At 40.7% G+C, this 20,921-nt stretch overlaps 1 protein-coding gene across 2 annotated transcripts in view; it reads right to left on the bottom strand.

The window, feature by feature from the left end:
• Positions 1–20,921, bottom strand: part of pknox2 (pbx/knotted 1 homeobox 2) — a 106,697-nt gene that overhangs the window by 7,547 nt on the left and 78,229 nt on the right. For both annotated transcript variants that reach the window (XM_084373980.1, XM_084373981.1), the window contains 4 exons: positions 9,449–9,620; positions 4,503–4,688; positions 4,191–4,326; positions 2,538–2,635 (listed from right to left, as the gene is read on the bottom strand). In XM_084373980.1, the coding sequence (XP_084230106.1) occupies positions 2,538–2,635; positions 4,191–4,326; positions 4,503–4,688; positions 9,449–9,620 (592 nt within the window). The remainder of the gene's footprint in view (positions 1–2,537; positions 2,636–4,190; positions 4,327–4,502; positions 4,689–9,448; positions 9,621–20,921) is intronic.

Below are 20,921 nucleotides of genomic sequence, written 5' to 3'. Positions count from 1 at the left end.
GCACTCTGCCTCAGCTGGGTCACGGCTATTCACCGAGGCCTCCTCTGACTGTCAAGCACAGAATTACCTGCCTGAAACTGAGCCGCTCTTCAGGCCACTGCTGCTGCTCATGGAGCGCTGTTTAAACTCCCCTGCTCCCAGTTTATATTTATATCTAAAGGCAGATGTTGAGACTACCAAGGCCAGACAAGACTGGCCTCACCAGTGATGCGTTATATCCCCCTAGCATGTTGCCTTTCTGAGACATGCATATGTTCGGAATGTCTAAAACAAAAGGAAAAAAATGATCAGGGATTTTAAGCTGGATCATAAAAATCAATTTAAATTCCAACTTCATCAATCTGTAATTCTGAATTCTAATTGCCCACCCACTTGGACTGCAGATTTGTGCTTCAAAAACTAGTAGCAAGTTAATTTTCATCCTAGTATCACAGACTATTAAGAAGAGATATGTAACTGTGGTGTCAATTGCATTATCTTGGTTACATATTTCAATAGTACATTGCCAATCAAGGCTGTGGCGCAATAAAACGTGATTTCTTTTATCAAAAAATGTAACAAAAAATATTAAATTTACACGATAAATCCTGCTGAACAGCATGTAGACATTCATACAACTAACTCAGGCCATCCTACGTGCACAAATAAGACTTTGGGTCAGACAAATGAGTAGTACTTTATGTACTTTGTGTCAACAAAAGTATAGTAATGCTGTCCGTCCCCAACTGTGTCAGAACGTTCTACATTAATGATACAAACTGTGTTAAAGACATGGTCAGTGCTACTGCCAAACACAGAACCTTTACTTGGAAATTGAGCTCCTTTTTTTCATTCAGCCACCTTTCATAAAGAACATTTTGTCGACTGTTGACTGTCTGTCAGTGAGTCAGCACCAGTTATCCAGGTCAGAATCTCTCTGTACTTCCTTCTTTTACAAAGCATTATAAATAGTCGTCTGATGGCTTATCACTAGCCTGAAAAAACATGTAGGCACGATGAACAAACACTGCATTGTATGTAAGAATGTACAAGGGAAAAAAAGCTGTATTTTTGTTTTACAACTTTGCAAGAAGTTTGAATGTGTTATGATTTGATTGGGCTGTGATTAAATGTTCCGCGCGGAGTGAATGATAAAGTATCATTCACTGTATTAACATATGAGGTGTTTGCCTTATGTTATTATTGTTATGTTATGCCTTATTGTTTGCCTACATTTTAAGGCTTAAGGCTCAAAGTTAATTTAGTTGTCATTGAAATGCAAGTCATTGCCTTTATGCTATGCAAGAAAAAACTAGGTTTTATGTTGGAGTGCTGAGGATGAGTTCAGGAGTCTGGTGACTGGTGGTACAGCAGTGGATACTTCTGTATCTTTTGCCAGACAGCAGCAGGGTGAACAGACTGTGGCTGGGATGGGTGTTGTCTTTTAGTATTTTTGTTTCCTTCATTATTTCCGTATTTAGAGCAACTTCAGGGAAACCACTCTTGTTCAGTTGTCAATAGCACTGCTTTTGGCCAACTAATGTGAAACATTTATTCTGCCCAGCTTTGTTGTTGACAGCAGCCTTTAGCTCTAATATCCTAGATGATGTTTTGTCTCTTTTCATTTCTACTGTTTAAGTGCATACTTTTTGAAACTACAAACACTCTGGCGTAGAGTTGGGTAGTATGGTCTTGAAATAATGTTACATTTTTAGGCCATATTGCAAAATACAATATATACCTCAATAATTTAAAAATATCTTCAAAAGCACTTCATAAATGTAAGGACAGGACAACAAAATCACATATCACAGTATTTATATGATATCATGATATAACGATACCCAAAATCTAAGGCGATGACGTATAGATATTAATAATATTAACGTATAAAGTTATTATGAATATATTGCCCAGCCCTAATTTGGAGGTGTCATTTCTGGCATGGACCAAAATTACGATCTCTTCCTTTGTATGATGTAGCATTCAGTCAAATGTGTAATTGTTTATTTGAACTGGGTATGAGGCTCATTCATCTCCATAACAAGGATCCTAAAACAACTGCAGCGACCTTGTGAGATGGAAAAGTAACATTAAAACCTTTCCAAGCATTCATGTGGGTTTGACTGTTCTAAATTCTTTCATGGAAAGGCATAAAACAATTTGTGCTGTGCTTTACGTAGGTGTCAAAGGGTTGAGTGAGTATGAGTGAGAATGTTGTGTTTTACTTTTATTCATGCGTCTGTGTCAATCACATCATCAGAAATATTTGATCTTCGGTGTGAATGAAGTTAGTCTGAAGTGCATGTCCTTACATGACTTTAATTTGCAGTCAAGCTTGACAGTATCATGTAAACGCCCTGAACTTCATGAAAATTTCCATTTTGTCTGTCAGCAGGAGGCCTGTGTTCAGACGGAGACGATGAAAAGGCACCCAGGGGGGTTTCTATGAGATGTAAGGAGGTGCTTTTAATAATAACAAATCGAGAGCTGGTGGTGAGGGCAGAGAGAGAGAGCAAATGTGTCCGCCAAAGCATCCAGCAGTCGGACTCTTTTACCTGTGAGTTCTGGATCTGAATGGTTCCCGGCGGCAGCGCCTGCGTTAACACTTGCCCTTGCGATGTCACCATGGCAACCGGCTGGTACAGGGTCCCACCTGAGGGGATAATTTGCCGTCATGAGTATCAAGTGGCTTCAGCAGCTACTGGCAGCCACATCCGCACTACCACCAGAGCCTTATTAACTTCACGTCAGCCCCGCAAACAAAAACACAGCAAACAAGAGACAAAATGATTAGATTCAAGGTGCATTAACGTCCTTTAACCTCGGAATAAAAAGAAGAAGGGAGTGAGTTTTTGCTGCAGGCTTAATTAGTCTTGATCAAGATACTCTCATCACAGTCTGTTTGAGCTCTTCAGTGTGTACTGATCAAAGGCAGAGACATTGATTTATTTTGGGTTAAAAGGGATTTCCAGAGGGCAGGATTAACATTTCACTGTACAGGCTTGACATTATAAGAACCTATCAGCCAAGCACCCTGTGAAGGAAGCTATCATGGCTCTGTGATATACATATACACAAAACTCAGTCAGACGTATATAGAAAGAGAGCACTGAAATAAAAGTGTTTAGATGTTATATACAGTAGGATGGTGTATGCTGTGTGTGCTCTGCAGAGAGGTGAACTAAAATAAAAAATATTATAACCAAGTATTCTTCATTACATGCAAATATATATTTGTGGATAATATGTGGATTACTGATGTTGATGTTACATACTGTCGTAGTAAACTACTTTAAATGCCACATGCCTCAAGTTAAAGTTTGTATGTACATTTAAAACAGCTTGTTTTAATCTGTTTAGACAGCAGCTTTTTATGTGTCGAATGTCATTTCATTGCAACAGTGTTCTGGACAATATGAATTATAATAGCCTTTATTGATATAGCACTTTTTTCAATGCAGTTACAGTTAAGTGTTTTACAGTTAAAACAACAAAGCAAAACAGCCAGAAGTTGTAAAATCAGCTAAAATAATGAGGGAAGGTGCAGGGGAGAAGAATACAAATAAATAAACTAATACAAATTATGAAAAATATGACATTGAATACATTTGAATTAAAATATTTTCATTAATATTTCAGCCAAGCAGCAGCATTTTGGATATGCTGGAGAAGGTTTCACCTGAACAATGTGGATTGCAGTAGTCTAAACTAGATAAAAGCACTGAAGTCTTTTTTTCAAAATCACAGAATTGAAAATGATTTCCTTTTGGCCTCACCCGGACAGAACGTGATCAAACTTGTCAGTCCAGAGTCAAATACTGTATAAGTTCAGGTTGCATGCGCTGACGACTCTGTTGTGACTGCACAAAAATGAGGGGTTCAGCAATTTTATACACAATGTATTCCTAGTTACTAATAATACTGGACAGGTGCAGAAATGGGTGCATTGTAAAGGTAAAAAATGGAAACTTTAAAATAATAATATGTATTTCAATGTGGAAGCTCCAACGTCTGTGTGAAATCAAACTGCTTGTCTGTCATCAGCAGATTTCACTATGAGCAGTCATGAAGATATAGATCAAATAAACCTCCTCTAACTTGTAAAGATGTCATGGCAGTAGAAAACTAATACAATCCAAAAACGAATACTGTATGTGTATGTGTCAGTCCTCCAGTTTAAATGTTTGTGTGTAAAGTCACATGCTCACCTGATACCACTTGAGAGTTGATTGTAGTCATGGCGACATTGCCCTGTTGCAGACCCCCGGCAGGCACCACAATCCCTGAAGGGTTAACAGAGCTGGAGACAGAGGTCATGGATGGAGAGGAGGTCTGAATTAGTTCCTGGGGGGATCACAGAGAGACACTAGTGAGCAAATTTAAAGAGGTAGCTCTACTGTTTGTAACTGAGAAACTCCCAACAGCAAACTCTGCCTGGTGATAAATGACAAGGTGTGACTGCTGCTCAGAGAGGGATATTATCAAAGGATTGTAAGATCCAGACAAAGTTCATGACTGACCTGCTGCATGTTGAGACTGGTGTGTGATGGAGAATAGGGTCCTCCGAGGTCATTACGGAGGAGGTTGTCGCTGTGCATCTTGGTCTTGAGGCAGGTGATGTAACGATTGCAGAAATCTTTACAGAGCTCATTGACCTTCTCTAACTCCAATAGGTGGATCCGAAGCACCTGAATAGCCTTTACCATCTGGAGGAAACAGGGACAAAACATAAACACGTCACCTTTTTATCATGCTACAAAACTGAGTCCCTTTATTCATTAATAAGATTGATTTACCCGTTCAACAATAGCGTTTTCAAGAACGTATTAATTGGAATGTAAGGGGATCGTGGATTACTTAATGATTTTAAGGGCGTAATACCACCCTAAAATGTACCAAATAGCATTAGGTGAGCTAAAAAAAATAATAATGTACGGATGATTTGGGCTTAGCACCGAACTTCGATGGCACCGACTGAATTGCTTTGATACAAGCAGTTTTTCTCCCCATTGTAGCCTCATGCTTGCTCATGAAGGGGAACTGTTGGGTCTCTGTAAATCAGTAAATTAAAGAGCATGGTCTAGACCTGCTCTAACTGAGCTTTTGTTGTGAATTGGTGCTGTATAAAAAAAAATTCACTTGACTTAACAATCGAGTATCAAAACGTTCCTTGTCATTCAGTACCAAAATTTGAAATGTAATAAATCTCATCAGCGTTGTGAGTCAATAAGCAGGCAGCATGCTTGAAAAGATCTAACAATGCTGGTGATTGGCTGTCTAATGTCACATGTCGTATAGTCCTCCAGTAAAAACAGTACATTCCACCCAGACACAGGACTGACGTGTGTGTTGTGTTGTTATTGTGTTTTGAGTGGTTGGACTAAAGTACGCACCAGCCCAGTTACCAGACTGAATGTTGGCATTTTACATGTCTTAAAACCACGGATATGTTTAAATGTGGACGTGTCATGTGTATCATGAAGAAGAACACACAGCCATCTTCCTGTCAGCATTCAAGTCTGCCTAAAGTTACAGAGCAGCCTTCAAAATCACAACCACTGAGTTGGAGACCAAGATTAGAGGCCACATTATGATGACTCTTCAACAGGTAAAGATCAGCAAACATAAATATTTGACTAACTTGTACGTGGTTGTTCACTGAAGTTGAGGTTACTGTAAGAGATGTGAAATATACAGATGCACAGATGATCAGCCACATCAGCTCTGGAGGTTTGGCCACATTCATTGCACACTGATAAACTCACCATTAGATGTGAAACAGGTTAGATGTTTACAGTCTGATTTTAAAGGGTGAGATGTGATGAGAGGAGGGGGCATGCAGTGATTTCTTTTATTGATGAGCAGGGAGTGACATTCAATTTTAATGGTTATTCCAGAAATGCATACAGAGTGCAAGTATACAGGGGGGCTGTAATCCTTTCATCCTTCACTCTCCCAAAGCCTGAAATCAACCAATCGAGCCTCTAATCTGCAATTCTGAGAGGTCAAACTTGATGCTTCTTCACTGTCTGCCCTTAGGGCTTTTTAAACAAATAAAACAGGTTCTTTCCGTCGTAACATGACAGTGAGGTTAAATAAATGTTATGTCTAGTTTATGGTTTTGTCTGTTCAGAACATTTCTTTAAAAGAGCTTCACCAGCAGAGTAATACTAAATGTACCTGACAAAGGATCTTTTTGCAACAATGAATCCATTTATCGATTAGATGTCAACTGTTAAATTAATCACTAACTATTTTGAAGATCAATTAATTGTTTTGACAAATTATTGAGAGAAAGACTGATCTGATACTTAAATGTGAACATTTTCTGTTTGCTTTATTCCTCTCTGACAGTCACTGAATATCCCTGGGTTAAGGACAAAACAAGACGTTTAGGTATGTCTTCTTGCACTTTGGGAAACACTGATCGTCATTTTTCACTATTTTCTGACATTGTAGAAACCACACAACTAATGATTAATCTAGTAAATAATTGACAGAATAATCAACAATAATAATCATAAGTTGCAGCTCTATTTCTTTCTCTCTCTTATTTATAACCAAAGACGTGCACCTCAAGGCCTTACAGTCACCTACAGAAAAAACCCTCTTTTCTCTACTGCAGGATGGAATCTTTATTATAGGTGACTTAAGCCACTGTATGACTTTAGCCCGTTTCTGACCTGATTTTTGATCTGCACGACCCACTTTAGAGTATTTAGATTTTCAGCCTGATTAGACGTTGTTTGCTGTGCAAATGTTGGTCTCAAGAGGCATGAATGGAGCGAGGACCAATCATCTGCTCCCGAACAGCCGTCGGACAGTCAGATTCATTTTCTGACATGTCAGAAATTTTGGTCGGCTGATGCAGGCTCTCGCAAATTTGAAGCAGAGCCACAAGTCGATTACACAACGTCAGTGCCTTTTTTCTTACTGCGCCTACGCAAAGTGGCAAACGGAGCATCTGAAAACGCCATGGCAACACGACGATGGACAGAAAATATGGAGGCCAGGTTGGTTGAGCTGTGGCAACAGCAAGCGTGCCTCTTTGATGTTTCCTCCTCCTCCTATCACAAGGATGTGTGCCTCTCGATATGAACAAGAGGCACACAGGATTGCACAGATTATCAAGGTAGCACGCTTCTGCCTGCCTCTGAGCTTTCAAACTAATCTTTATTGACAATTGTCAATAGCCAGGATGGTCCGCAGGGGCCGACAGGCCAGTTTTTACACGTACAGTGTGAGCTCCCAGGTCATGGCTCGACGATCGGACCGTACAGTGTGAGCACATTAATCATGAGCTCTGGCTTTAAATCGCAGACGATTTACTCGTAAAGTATGCAACATTTCTAAAATCGTACAGTGTATACGCTGCTTTAGCAAGATTGACATGTTGGATTTTGTTGCTTACAGAGTCTAAGATAAGATTTTTCAACTATTTGGTATTACACAAGCAAATATCTTTAGAAATCCTATCTCATACCCTACATACTCAATCTAACATGGTTACTTGTACTGCTATTACCTAGAAACTTTTCTAAACAGGTAAAACTGTAGCCATGGTGTTTCTCTTTGAAAAAATACTGAAACATAGATTGAAATATACAAAGACATGTATATTCGACAGACAAGAAAGATGAGTCAGAAGAGTTGGTAATTTCTGTCGAGAAACCCAAAGATGATGTTTGGAAACGCACAACAACATTGATTTGGGAGATTAAGAAAAAAACAAACTTAAACAACAAAAATGAAGCACATTTGTCAGTTGCACTAAAAACAGAAAGTCCCGTGTTGGCCTCTTTAATGCTTGTCTTAGTGGCTCGACTAACTGGAGGATGGTGGTCCGAGGTAGCTTGTATCTACTAACAAGGGTTTTGTTTTCAAACTGCAACACATCTTTAGGGTCTGCCATAAAGTGGTTTGACACTTACTAATGCTGAAACGCAGTCTCAACCTGCGGTCACTGGCTTGGCAGCCTTCTCACCTGTAACTCCACCTTCCAATACAAAAGTCAGCTCATAAACATGAGAGTTTTGTTGATATGTCAATCTGGTACACATCCTGTGACACATCAGTGGTTTACAGAAACATTGTGCCAACATTTTATTCTGGAGACTGGGCTGGGAGAGGAGGGCCGAAGAAATGAGAAGAGAGGAGAGGAGATGACTGGAGAACAGAGGTGAGAAGGAGAGACCTGGAAAGGAGGCGAGAAGATAGCAGAGTAGAGCAGAGGAAAACAGATGGCTGGAGAGGGGAGGACAATATAGGACCAAAGGAGAGGAGGATAGAGGGCGAGGGGAGATTGCCCCCTCGCAACATTTGCGAAACGTGTAGTTCAATAACAATTACATAAAAACAACGAGGAGCAAACTAAATGTTTCATGCGTTGCTACATCAGATTCACAGAGCGCCACATAAAACAGAGCGCCCCCAGTGGCTCATAAAACACACAGATGATGCTCAGAGCGAATCTGATGAAGCAACATGCAAAAAGTGTAGTTCACTCCTTTTCTTTTTCATTGTAATTGTATATGAACTAGTCTAAATCCTGCTGTGCATTTGAATATATAGATTTTTTAATCCACTGCGGTTTGCCCTGTACCGGCTGCTCCCAGAAGACGAGCACTGCTGTGCACGTTTTCCATTTTTAATATTAGAATGGTTTGTTTGAAACTATGTAAAGATTCAAACTTTCAGTTAATGAACAGTATCCATATTTTCTACATGTCAGCAGTTATCTGACCATCAACAGCCTGGCTTTCCTCCACTCTGTGGCACAGTGGAGTGCACTCCCTCAAAGTCACAACTCAAGGTCAACAGAATGGACAGAAAAGTGCTTGGCCAAGGAGGAGATAAATCAGCTAATTAAACTGCGCTCACTTAATCAAGGGACCAGTAACTCTCTGCCCATCGCAGGCAGTCAGGCCCAGTGTAACATTACTGCCTTGTGGAAGAGTTAGTGCCCTCTGGGAGGGATGCCCGCACCCAGTGCCTCATAAAACACACAGATGCAGGGTTAATTGACTGTTCAGCACTTGTCAGCCTGCCGTCCCAAGTACTGTAATGGCAAGAGTGCACTTTTTTTATCTTGTCTCTGTCTTTGTCTCTGTCTGGCTTCAACTCCTCCCCCGCTTTTCTCAGTGAACATGATCAGCATCCTCCTTCTCTTAATTTGCAATTATTGTTAGTTGTTGTGCAATGGGAAGTGCAGGAGGAGGATGAGGAAGTTTACATGAAAGAGGAGGGAATGATTAGGAGTAGTAATGACGGCGTGCACTGTAAACTGACAAACAGCCATTTCCACAGCTTTGTTCTTGAGTTTAGTTGAGCGGATTCTCTAAACTAACCAACTAATATTGCAGCATTGGTTAAAACATAATCGAAGAAGCGCCACAATACAACCGCTTCCTGAAATTATGTTGCAGTCCAAGTTGTGTTAATGATTACGTCACAGCACTTTGCTCACCAAGTTGTCCAGCTCTGGATCTTCGCTGAAGAAGGGCTTGTGTTCTCGCTCCTGCTGATGCACAAAGTTTTCAATGTCCACATCAAAGCTGGCCGACGTGATGCATTCAGATCCCTGTGTGGCCTGCTCACATTTCTCAAACAACAATGCCAGCAGGGGGAACAATGGATGTCTGAGGAGGAAGAGAGAGAGAGAGGGGCAGTATGGATCAGTTTGCCTTTCGTTAGACTTTGATCTTAATTTTAGTCCATACCATTGGTCGTGCACTATTAGCAAATGTTGGGGTGTCAAGCCTGAACTGGAGCTTTGAAAATCCTCATTTCACTGCACTTCTAAAGTTCTGCAAGAACTTAATTAATGCATTTAAGGAGTTTTGTGAAGTTTGAATTTGGTGATCTCATTTCTTTTCTCAGCCCAGAGAAAGGGTGTGGACACAATCAGTCAAAGGTGGGCGTGCGGACCTTTTTTTTTTTTTTGTGATAGTGCATGTGCTAACAAATGTCAGGCCAAGAAAACACTTGCTCCTTGTTGTTAAAGGGCAACCCCAAAAGTCTTACATCTGCCATTTATGTTTATGTGGAAATTGTTACTATGAAACACTTTTAGATTATCTTGAAGTGATGTGACATTCTCATTGTTTGACCAGTTACCTTTGTCAAACCCAGAAATGCAATATAGTACCTGTTTTACAATTGATTTTTCCTTCAAAGTAGAAAAATTAATTGGCAATTTATTTTGCATCATTCACTTTCCATCATAAGGCGAAGACAAATTACAAATGTCGGATTAAAACATCATGACCAAATTTGCCAAGGGCCCTCTGCATACACACTGGCCAACATAATGGTCCTCTCAGACACATATGTCAATGGCACTACTGTGCTCAGAAACCCATTATTTCCAATGTTTAGTTTAGGTATGAGGGTGAGTCGGTCTGAATAGGCCTTAACAGGACGAGACCAAGTAACCAACACACACCATGTATTGTGATGCAGCTCAACTGATTATTTTGGTACAGTGTTTTAATCACATTTGAATTATGATTTGCTCATGTTATGCTGACCAATGATCAGATTACATTATTAATCTTTAAGAATTAAAACAGAAACTATATATGAATAACGTAAATAAAGTATTGCCTCCTACCAACCATGAAAGAACAGTATGTTGATGTGTAACCTAATACAGACTGAGGTCATGGACCAACAAAGTAACATTCTGATTGACAGTGAGTGTCAGATACACAGTGTTACATTACTTCCACTCAGCAAGCAAATGAATTGCTTATGTTACAAATTACCCATACGAGCATTATGATTATATAACTTTTTTCCTCATATGTAAGGCTGCTCTCTTATAAACAGATTCTGGAAACACTTCATAATAATCATCATTAAGAAATGGTAAATTTAAGTCATTTTCATGCTCACAAACAATACAATGCTTTATAAAACCTTTGTTAAGCCAGGAACCAGTTAGGGGTTCGGTGCTTTGCTCAAGGGCACCTCAGCAGTGCTCATGAGGTGAACTGGCACCTCTCTAGCTATCAGCCCACACTCCTGGTCCAAGCTGGCCTTCCACCGGCATCCCTCCAGTCCCCAAGCCAAGATACCCGGATTTCTTTGACATATTTCCACCCACTCAGAAGAAATCCTGATTGCTCAGGATCCCCCTTGACTACAGGGCCCTGGGTGCATGTCCATGCTGCCCACGAAGTACTTTGTCTATGGTCTCTGTACCGAAGACATATTAATGGACTCTTAATAGAGTCACTAAATGGAAAAATCCAATAGAAGAATTCAAGCCATAATACGAGCTCCACTCCAAAAGCCCTCTCCCTCCCTCGCTGTACTGTTAATAGCGTGGCAGCTCCATGACATTCCCTAAAGGACATGCTGAACATACGGACAAGGTTCAGCTAGAGATCAAAAAAAGATCTTTAAGAGGATAGGATATGGTCCAGTGACAGCACTAGGCTTCTCAGTGTCACCTACATTGTTACCATCTGCCTTTCATAGGGAATGTCACTCACATAAGATCCCCCAGATTCACTGTGCAATGGGCCATACTGCACTGCTGTATGTAGTACATGCTAAATTATTGAGCATTTCCACTTGGAAGAAAGCTGCTGTCATAATGGTCAGGGAGACAGAATACTCCAATGCAATAAAATCTGAGAAACTGACTGAGAATTAAAAAATTTGGCTAAGATGAATATTTCTGCTACACTTTATTTTGGTGATTCCTGCTCTTCCCACAACCTTATTCAATCCAGACTCTGTGTGAGTTGATTGGATAGGCAGAGTTCATTGTCCCTTGTGTTACCTTTGCCAGTGACCCTGCTCATGCAGTAAAAGAGAAAAGAACGTTTTCTGGCATCCCTGCCCACTTTATCCAATCAGGACAGGGAACTTCATAAAGAGGCGGTCCTGTCTGCTCGTGAACATGTGGGGATCAGGATCCTCCTGTTTACAGCAACGCCACAAAACGATAAGCTACCAGTTCCATCTCTCTCAGTGACGTAGAGTGGAGGGGAGAAGAACTGCAAAATGGAAAGGAAGTTAGCTAAAACAACGACAAAGCTTATATTCTAAGTGCTGGATCATAGGCAACTGGACTTGTTTCAGTTTCTTGAAGACGTTTCACCTCTCAATCCAAGAGGCTTCTTCAGTTCTTCAGTAAATGAATGGCACAACACAGGAGGCCCAAACCCCTCAGTTCAAGACTCTGCCGTCCACTTACATCTGAGGACAACAATGTAAACATCTTGGCCAGAGAAGACAGATGGTTTGAAAGAGGAGTAAAGGAATCCAACTGTGTCAAACTGGAACGACATTACGTATCACCCACCTACAATGCAGTACTGAGTTCCCTCCCCAGACAGCTTAACAACCTTTCACTCCTGGGCACACCTAGCCTTAGCAACCCACATGAAGGTCGGTTGAGCAATGATCCACAAGTGGCCCTAACCACTCTGAAACTCAGAGCTCAGAGTGTCCTTAACGACTCTGTAAGGACACTCCCACACAGAGTTTAAAAGCCTGCAGCTCCCCTCCATTTAGTTAGAACTGAAGAAGCCTCTTAGATGAGAGGTGAAACATCTTCAAGACACTGAAACAAGTCCAGCTGCCTATACAGCACTTAGAATTACCATGACCTGGATGACTGAGAACCTTCATCAACAAGACAAAGCTTACAGCAGATTCAAGTTTTTGAATATGTAAAATTAACTTTTGTGGAGATTTTTTTAACCTCCGAGACATTTGCAATAATATGGGTGCTTTCACAACTAACCTCTTTGGTTTTGGTCCAAATGAGCTCTGGCCTGACTTTTATTTCAGTTTGTTTAAGCTAGTGTGAAAGCTGTCAATCGAAGATCATATATGAGAAAAGAACAACCACAGCACTTGACTCAGCATGAAAATGTTTTAAATCTATCTCGTGAATGTCAACTGTTTACATATTGTCAACCTTGCAAGATTATTTGGTAACTGTGGTAACACATGTGCCTCATCATTGCGATATTCCCTGATGCATTAGAAAGTTAAACCAATGGTGTGTTGTTCCTGTGTTCTTTTATTTTATCAGTTCCCCAATTACAGAAGTGAGTAAACTGTTTAGACTATTTTATTCCCCCTGTGTTCTCTTAAAACATCCATAGTATCTCCCTGCATGCTTCTTTGTTGGTCTGTCTGTCATTATTTATGATGTAGGAGTTCCTGTTGCAGTCTCGATTATTAATTTTTACAGCCAGTCATTTCTTGATGTGCTCTTTGTGACACCAGAGAAGATAAATAAACACGAGGCCCAGTATAGTGCTGCTTGACTGGCTGTCAGTCAGTGGAATTCAATTTTGTTGGCTGATTTTGGTTTGTTTGTAGCAAGTCAGTGTGAATGAAAACAGGACCAGAGTATTAACCTGTAAACTCTGGATAAATAAAGGCTAAAGGTGTCCTTTGTAAGTAATAGCAGTAGCCATAATTCGAAGGTAACTCCTAAACTGTAGAGGGCAGCATAACCGCTTACTGCTGCACTGTATACTGTAGTCTTTGCTGTATCTCTTTGGCTTCAGTAACTAGGTGCCATTAAAAAGTAACTCAGTTAACTGTCGAGTTAAGTGAGCCTCTAAGCTGACGGGAAGGGTCTGTCCGCACCACAACCTCAGATAACGGGGGAAGTCACCACAGGTAACGGGCCTCTGCTCAACCAGGCTCAGCCACCTCCCAGTGAACATGATGGGACTGAACACAGCTTCTGAGACCAACGTAGGACACGGCAGGAGGGGACAGGAGAGGCATAGAGTGGCATAGGAGAAAGAGAGAGTCGGGCATCAGCAGCAGGCGAAAACAGCATGTAGAGCTGGAATATAAATAAGGCGGTTGTATTTTTCTGTTTAATAAGGAATAGAAAGTATAAAGATATTTCCTTTTTTTGACATTTTTTTAGTTTATTTTGTTTACTTATTAGACTCGCTGCTTTTACATCTCCCAGCTGAAACTACAAGGGTAATCAGACTATCGCCTCTTTGGGCACACAGTGGTATTACAAGATATGCCGGGGCTAGCTGGTTAGCATGCTAACTTCAGGAGGCATCTCTGTAACATTGTATATAGATGTCTTTGACATAATGTCAACATTGTTGTTTGTTCAGACGCAGTGGATAATGTGTTGAATGTTTTAGACTAACATTCTGGACATATCTTACACATTGCTCCTTTAAATAAATTGAATAGAATAAATGTATATACTGTATAATTGATATTTGCACTTACTCATAATTGTTTGCTTAACAATGATGTACTTGATGTCACATTTTTATTGTGTTGTTGTTGTGCTGCTGCATGTGTGTCTATGTATGTGTGTGATGAGTATATATTGCAGGGGGCTGCTCTGACATGGAGGCAGACTGGGTCCTCTGCTCAGGCTCTAACCCATGGCTCTCATTTGCAGCCTTTAATAGTCGTCTATATTATACTCTAATCTGCCTGATCCCAATTTAATGTCGCTCCCTCAGCCAGACGTGGGAGGAATACTAAACAGGAGGGTCACGTGCAGAGTGGAGATCCTCTGCCTTGTCTGTTTAATGTCTGCTTGTGGTGGGGTGGGGAAGAAGCTGGGTGGGGGTGAAGGAGAGGGGGGCTATAACTGCGAGTAAACAGGGTGACTGTCAACACTGCAGATGGTGTCTTAACAAGTTATTTATTCTCACATTCAGTCTTTGTTTTTTGTGTTATTTTATTACAGAAAGTGGTTAATTCTAGGGTGAGAACATTTAACTTTTTTTTCCTAGGAGTGTTAATGTCTATAAAGAAGAGAGAACATGACATGTCAGCCCACCATAATATCAACAAAATGACACTTTGTTTGAGTCGTGAGGTGCTTTGTAAGCATCGCACACTAACACATCTATTCACAGATATCTGCTGTCAAGGAGATGTGGCACCGAAGGGCCTGAGGACCCAAGGGCATTGTGGGTAGAGCTACACAGTACATAACACTTTAATTGGCTAGTAAATACATAGACTACTGTGTGAGCATGACAGAAAAAAAACATCAATAGCCAAGCTAAAAACAAAGCAAATACACCAATTAAAGGTGATAATACCTATGATTACAGAATGCTTACATGTCCCAGAAAGACAATGTCTCATTTAGAAAAACTGTGTAATGAAGGTGTTGATTTGCTGTGCATCAAACTGTTGCCTCACACAACATTTAAAAGACAAGCACCTTTTTCATTAGAAGATGCATTAGAGTCATTGACACACGTATATGTGATTGCAAAGCATATTGCTAAATAAGATATTACTAGGAAATTACAATACAAAACACATCCACACAACGTGCAACTTGTCTAGATCATCATACAATACTTCAAACGGTTACTATAATCTCCTAAGGCACTGACAGGATCATTTTTTACTCAATTAAAAACATTTTCTGAGATGATTTTGAGATATATCAAGATAAATGTATATGTTGTCATAACAAACACTGAACCATTTGCTAAAATTGAATCATTTGCCCCTGTATGTAGTTATAATGTGAAAAAAAGTCATGATAACATAAATATCTTTTCATAATGTTAAAAAATAAATTATGGTGGCACCCATGTCATATGCCGATTTTGCCTCTGGGATTGCTCTGTAAAATGTATTGAGGTCAATATTTGGGTAATGCTTTGCTTTTTTGCCACAATCAAAAATCAGACTCAGTTTTTTTTTTTTTACTTTCCACCATAGTACAGCTAATAGAGGCAACTGACGATACGTTTTTGTTTAAATTTGTTTTAAAATCAACATATTCTGCGCCAGTGTTTTATTGACATTATTTTACTGTAATTTCATGCAACAATTGAACTGAGAAGTGAGAGTGAACCAAGTGAAACTCATATCTGTATTTTATCATAATTGCAGATTGCTATGATAGACAAGCCTCTCCACTACGTTTCACATTCTGCATCTTTAATCCAGTCCAAATTGAGCCAAAGACTTTACAGCTAACAAGACAGCTACCAAGTGAGCCTTCTTGTTTGTCAGCTGCTCTGTCTGTTGCTCCTGTTCTTAAAGCATGTCTTGTCTAATGACTCTGAATTTAATTAACATTCAGAAACTGTGAAGTACATTAAAACTGAAAAATGCATTTGTTCAGCAGACGATTGTGAGCTGAAATGTTACTGAAATCTTTAAGCAACTTGTTAACACACAGGGTGAGCGCTTAAACAAGACAACAGAATGTGAAAGCTTGATGTGGACTATTTGCATAGCCTATATTATATTTGCAATTCATTTTATTTTTTGCTCATTTATAGAAATATCAACAAACATATCTTAAATATAATGTGTGGAGCCATTAAAATACAATTGCTACAATTAAAAATATTAAAGTAAATGTTCTCCACCCTGTCATTTTGCTAAATAATTGGAGAAAATAATATATCTTTAGGTTTGGTGTGTTTTGCAAAACTGATGGTATTTAGCCTCAATTGAGACATTTTGCACTGACAAAGAGCTAGGAACAAACATCTTTTAAATTGAATGTAATATGTTGAATATCATTATGTTTGTTTTTTTTTAGAATTGCTTTAGTGTTGATGCTCTATGGGAATTGTAAGCTCATCCTGTCATTGGTGCTCTGCGGCTAACAGCCAGATTTAGAATAAATGATGTAAAAGGCTAAAGCTATCAAGGCAATCAGGGTTTGCATGAGAAAACATCTATCCTTGACGGCATACCATTGCGCACAGTTGGACCTCGCCAACTTGGAGCGAGGTAAAAACACTACCCTTCGGCGCTTTCTATGACCTTTACACAGGAAGTCAGGATTAAGGTAGATGGGGTGTGAAAAGGCATGCATTTTTATGAACGTGAACATATCCGCATGTGTCTGCTAGTGTGTGTGTGGGTTGGTACGTGGTCACACAATGTGTGTTTTCCAGTCTCCCACTACCTCCTGCAACTATCCTGAGCCCCCCCTCCATGTCGGCTGCCAGAAGCGGCAGGTTCTATCTGCAGTGCGACGGAGTGGAGATTGCCGGCTGGGGGATCATTACAAGGGCCATAAAAGAGCGATTTACAGGACGGCCAGTGAGTGGAGTCAGCACGGTCCCCACCCTCCAGCACTGCACCGTGCTGGGTCACCAACGAAAAGCCCAAAACGGAGAATCAGAGGCCAGCGGGGGAAAGTGATGACTTAAACATGAAGGTGAGGGACGTGGCAGCTCCAGTGACATCTGCTTTATGGTGGGTGAGTCAGAGGCTGAAGAAGGAAATAAGGTGCCACTTGATTTTGATGTTTGATAAGAGGCCAGTACACTTGATAAAGGTAAAAGATGACATGCTTTCAAATACTTGCTCTTGTTTAGTGAACATTTTTTAGCTGTTCTGAAGCTGAAGCTTTTGGTAAGATTTTTGTCGTAGGTAAAGAATGAGTTTTCAATCTAAACATTCAAGTCAACATGCACATTAACACAGTGTCAATCAAAATATCGACCTACTTGTTGTGAACAAAACAAGCTCTCATGCTGGGTTGTAACCCCTTTCTTCAACGTTGTATGACAATTTAAGCAAAACGTGCACATTAAGTTCCTGTTCTTCTTGGGAGAAGAGGTTGTAAAGAGTTTGTTAAATAGTTTCCGTAGTGAACTATTACTATTATTACTACTATTACTGTTTTACTGTACAGTTAGAAAGCTTTATGACACTGTTTGACTTGAGTAAAGCCTGATTAAAACTTATTTTAAACATTAACTTAAAGTTTTTTAGCCACTTGTGGTCAGAGGATGGTGAACTTGTCAGCAAACTGGTGCTTAATTACACATTAATCAGTTAAGTAGGAACATGATTTATTTGGTCATGTTTTTGCCCACCGATGAATGAAAGTCCAACCCCCTAAAGGAAACTAGAGACTTTAAGAGGCTAGAAAATGAAAGCAGGGTAATAACGTCGTGCTACCAGGGTGACGGTGGTGCATGCAGATTCAGCGGCCAGAAGCTCCCTCAAGCTTCTCTCACAAACAGACCCCAGACAGTTCGGATGGGCAGGTGCACCACTTCCACTCTAATGCTCAACACCGGAGCCCCCCAGGGCTGTGTGCTCAGCCCCCTCCTGTTCACCCTACACACCCGTGACTGCACTCCCAGACATCAAGAGAACTCCACTGTGAAGTATGTGAATGACACCACCGTCATCGGTCGCATTCCAAACCAGTTGAGGTCGGGGGGAGAAAATTAACCATCTTGCAAATTGGTGCACAGAGAAGACTCTACTGCTCAACGTCAGCAAAACCATGAAGCAAATTGTTGATTTTAGACAAAAGGAAGCAAAGACACACCCCCCTGTCTACATCAGTGGAGCTGAGGTGGGGCAGGTGAACAGTTTCAGGTTCCTGGGAATCATCATCAAGAAAGAAAGAACGCATCCTGACTGGAAACATCACAAACTGGCATTGTTCGTGCATGGCCCAAGACAGGAAGGCTCTACAGCGGGTGATTAAAACCACCCAGAACATTTTTGGTACCAATCTACAACAGCATCTGTGACATCAGTGAGGTGAGATGTCTGCACAGAGCCCAAAGGATACTAAAAGACAACACCCCAGCCACAGTCTGTTCACCCTGCTGCCATCTGACAAGAGATACAGAAGTATCTGCTACCATACCACCAGACTACAGAGCAGCTTCTTTCCTCAGGCGGTGAGACTCCTGAACTCATCCATATTGCATTACAATATAAGAAACAGCTTTATTTTTATTAACTTACTTATTTATTAATTAATTATTAATCCATTTATATAACTTCTTAGCATCAATAGAAGCTTAAAGGGACTACAAACTAGGGTTTGTTATACAACCTTGTGAGGTAAAAGGATAATAAATACATATTGTATCAGAGACAAAGGACAGAGAGCAAAGAAAAAAAATGGCATTTGAACATCTATTATTCTATTACATGTGCACCTGCACCTACTAATCTGCTCAACCAAAACCTCCAGAACAGCTACTAAATCAATTTGTCAACTAGTACGTCAAAGAATGACCTTCAATCTCAACAGAAATTACTCTTCTCCACCAAAATTGGAGTTATCAGGTTTTCTGAAGACTATAAAAAATGTCAAACCTGCAAATGCACCACTTTGCATGAAAACAAGCTCAAATCAAAGCACTGTCGTCATCTATAGAGCAAGTCATGTTTGCCTGCTTTTGCAATAATCTGGCAGGCCACCGAGGGGGTACAGAAAGAGGTGGGGGTGGGGTTTGAAGGTATGCGAATGTGTGTGTGAGTTCTCTCTCTTTGCTCCCCACTGTTTGCCAGCCTAATCAGGCCTGCTGTACCCCCGTATATTAGAAGCCAGTTTGTGGTGGAGTCCTGCTGCGTTTGCTCCCGACAAGGCCCCAGTTTCCCCAGGCTACATGTCTGAAGCACACCCTGTGTAAGGGTTTGGATGGGGTTGGAGTACATACACGTACTGTACACATGTGTGCGCACACACACACACACACACACACACACACACAAAGAACCCCCCGGCACTATCTGAATAAATCCTGTCTCCCTTTCTCTACTTTTCAAACTCCCCTTTTCATTCTCATGTCTGATCCTGAACTTCACTTGGGGTTTTGTTTCTCTGAGGCCCCCTGAACCAAAAAGCTCCATCTAGTCTTTGGTTTATACAACATCTCTTCCAACACCAACCTTAACCAGCAATGCAGGTCCATTGCGGTGTGGAATTCTGGCTGAAGACACAGCACGTATACACAACATTAAAAACCACCTACTTAATATTGTGCAGGTTCCCCTTGTGCAGTCAAAACAGCTCTGACCTGTCAAGGCATGGTCATAAGACCTCTGGGGGTGTCCTGTGATGTCTGGCACTGGGACATTTGTAGTCGACCCTTTGGGTCCTGTACGTTGGGGGTGGGGCCTCAGACTTGTTCCAGCACACTTCCCACAGATGCTCAATCAGATTTGGACCTGGGGAATTTGGAGGCCCGGTAAACGCCTTGGGCTCTTTGTTGTGTTCTTCAAGATGTCCTGAGCAGTTTTTGTGGTGTGTCAGGGTGCATTGTCCTGCTGGGGGGCCACTGCCATCGGGGAGTGCCATTGCTATGAGGGGCTGTACTTAGGTGGTGTTTGTCAAGTGGTATCCAGATGAATGCCAAGACCCAAGGTTTCCCAGCAGAACACTGCATTATAACAAGATGATCAGTATTATTTACAGTACATCACCTGTCAGTGTTTTTAATGTTGTGGGTTATGTGTGTACAGATGGGGTATGAGTTTAAACTGTAGTTTTCCCTCTAATTAAAAGTACACACAGAGAGTGAGGGGCCGGCTGTCTTTCATGTGTGTGTGAGTGTAGTGGAATTAAGGCAGGACAATATGCAGGTTCCACAACACCAGCAATGTAAAATGTCAGTTTCAAAGTGAAAATACCAAAACTCTGCGAAAACACTAACATGGCTGCCACACATGTTGTCCTGAGCAGATAAAGATTCCAAACTAAAGAAGTTGCTGATCATTTTTGGCGGAATTACGTGACGTAACTGCCAGTTAAGAATAAAGCATTAAACCTTACATGTGCCCACATATTAGCCCTATCCTACACATGATCTTTTATGTTCTTTAATAACTTAAGACCACAAAGTCGACAGAAATGTTGGTGAAAACGAGCTCAAATAGCACTTCACAAAAATATATAAAAAGAAAACGAACTGTATCAATATGTCAAACATATAAAAGAGGTAGGCCCTCCCAACACCACCTGGTACAAATATGAATTAATTATTAATTCTGACTCAACATTCTGTATAAAAGGTATGATAAAGAAATGGTTCTGCCTTTAAGCCAGCAGTGGAGGTAGTAACAGAGCTGAATCAACGTCTGTTTAATGGAGTGAGCCGGCAACCTGGCAGGACGGGATAGGGACATAACATTTTGATAACATGTTATGTGTGTGACCCACCTTAAGGGGA

Source organism: Pagrus pagrus, assembly GCF_965226575.1.
Source record: "Pagrus pagrus genome assembly, chromosome: 14".
NCBI classification, from domain to species: domain Eukaryota; kingdom Metazoa; phylum Chordata; class Actinopteri; order Spariformes; family Sparidae; genus Pagrus; species Pagrus pagrus.
The sequence above is the reverse complement of the archived record's forward strand: the minus strand, read 5'-3'. Positions and strand labels throughout refer to the sequence as shown.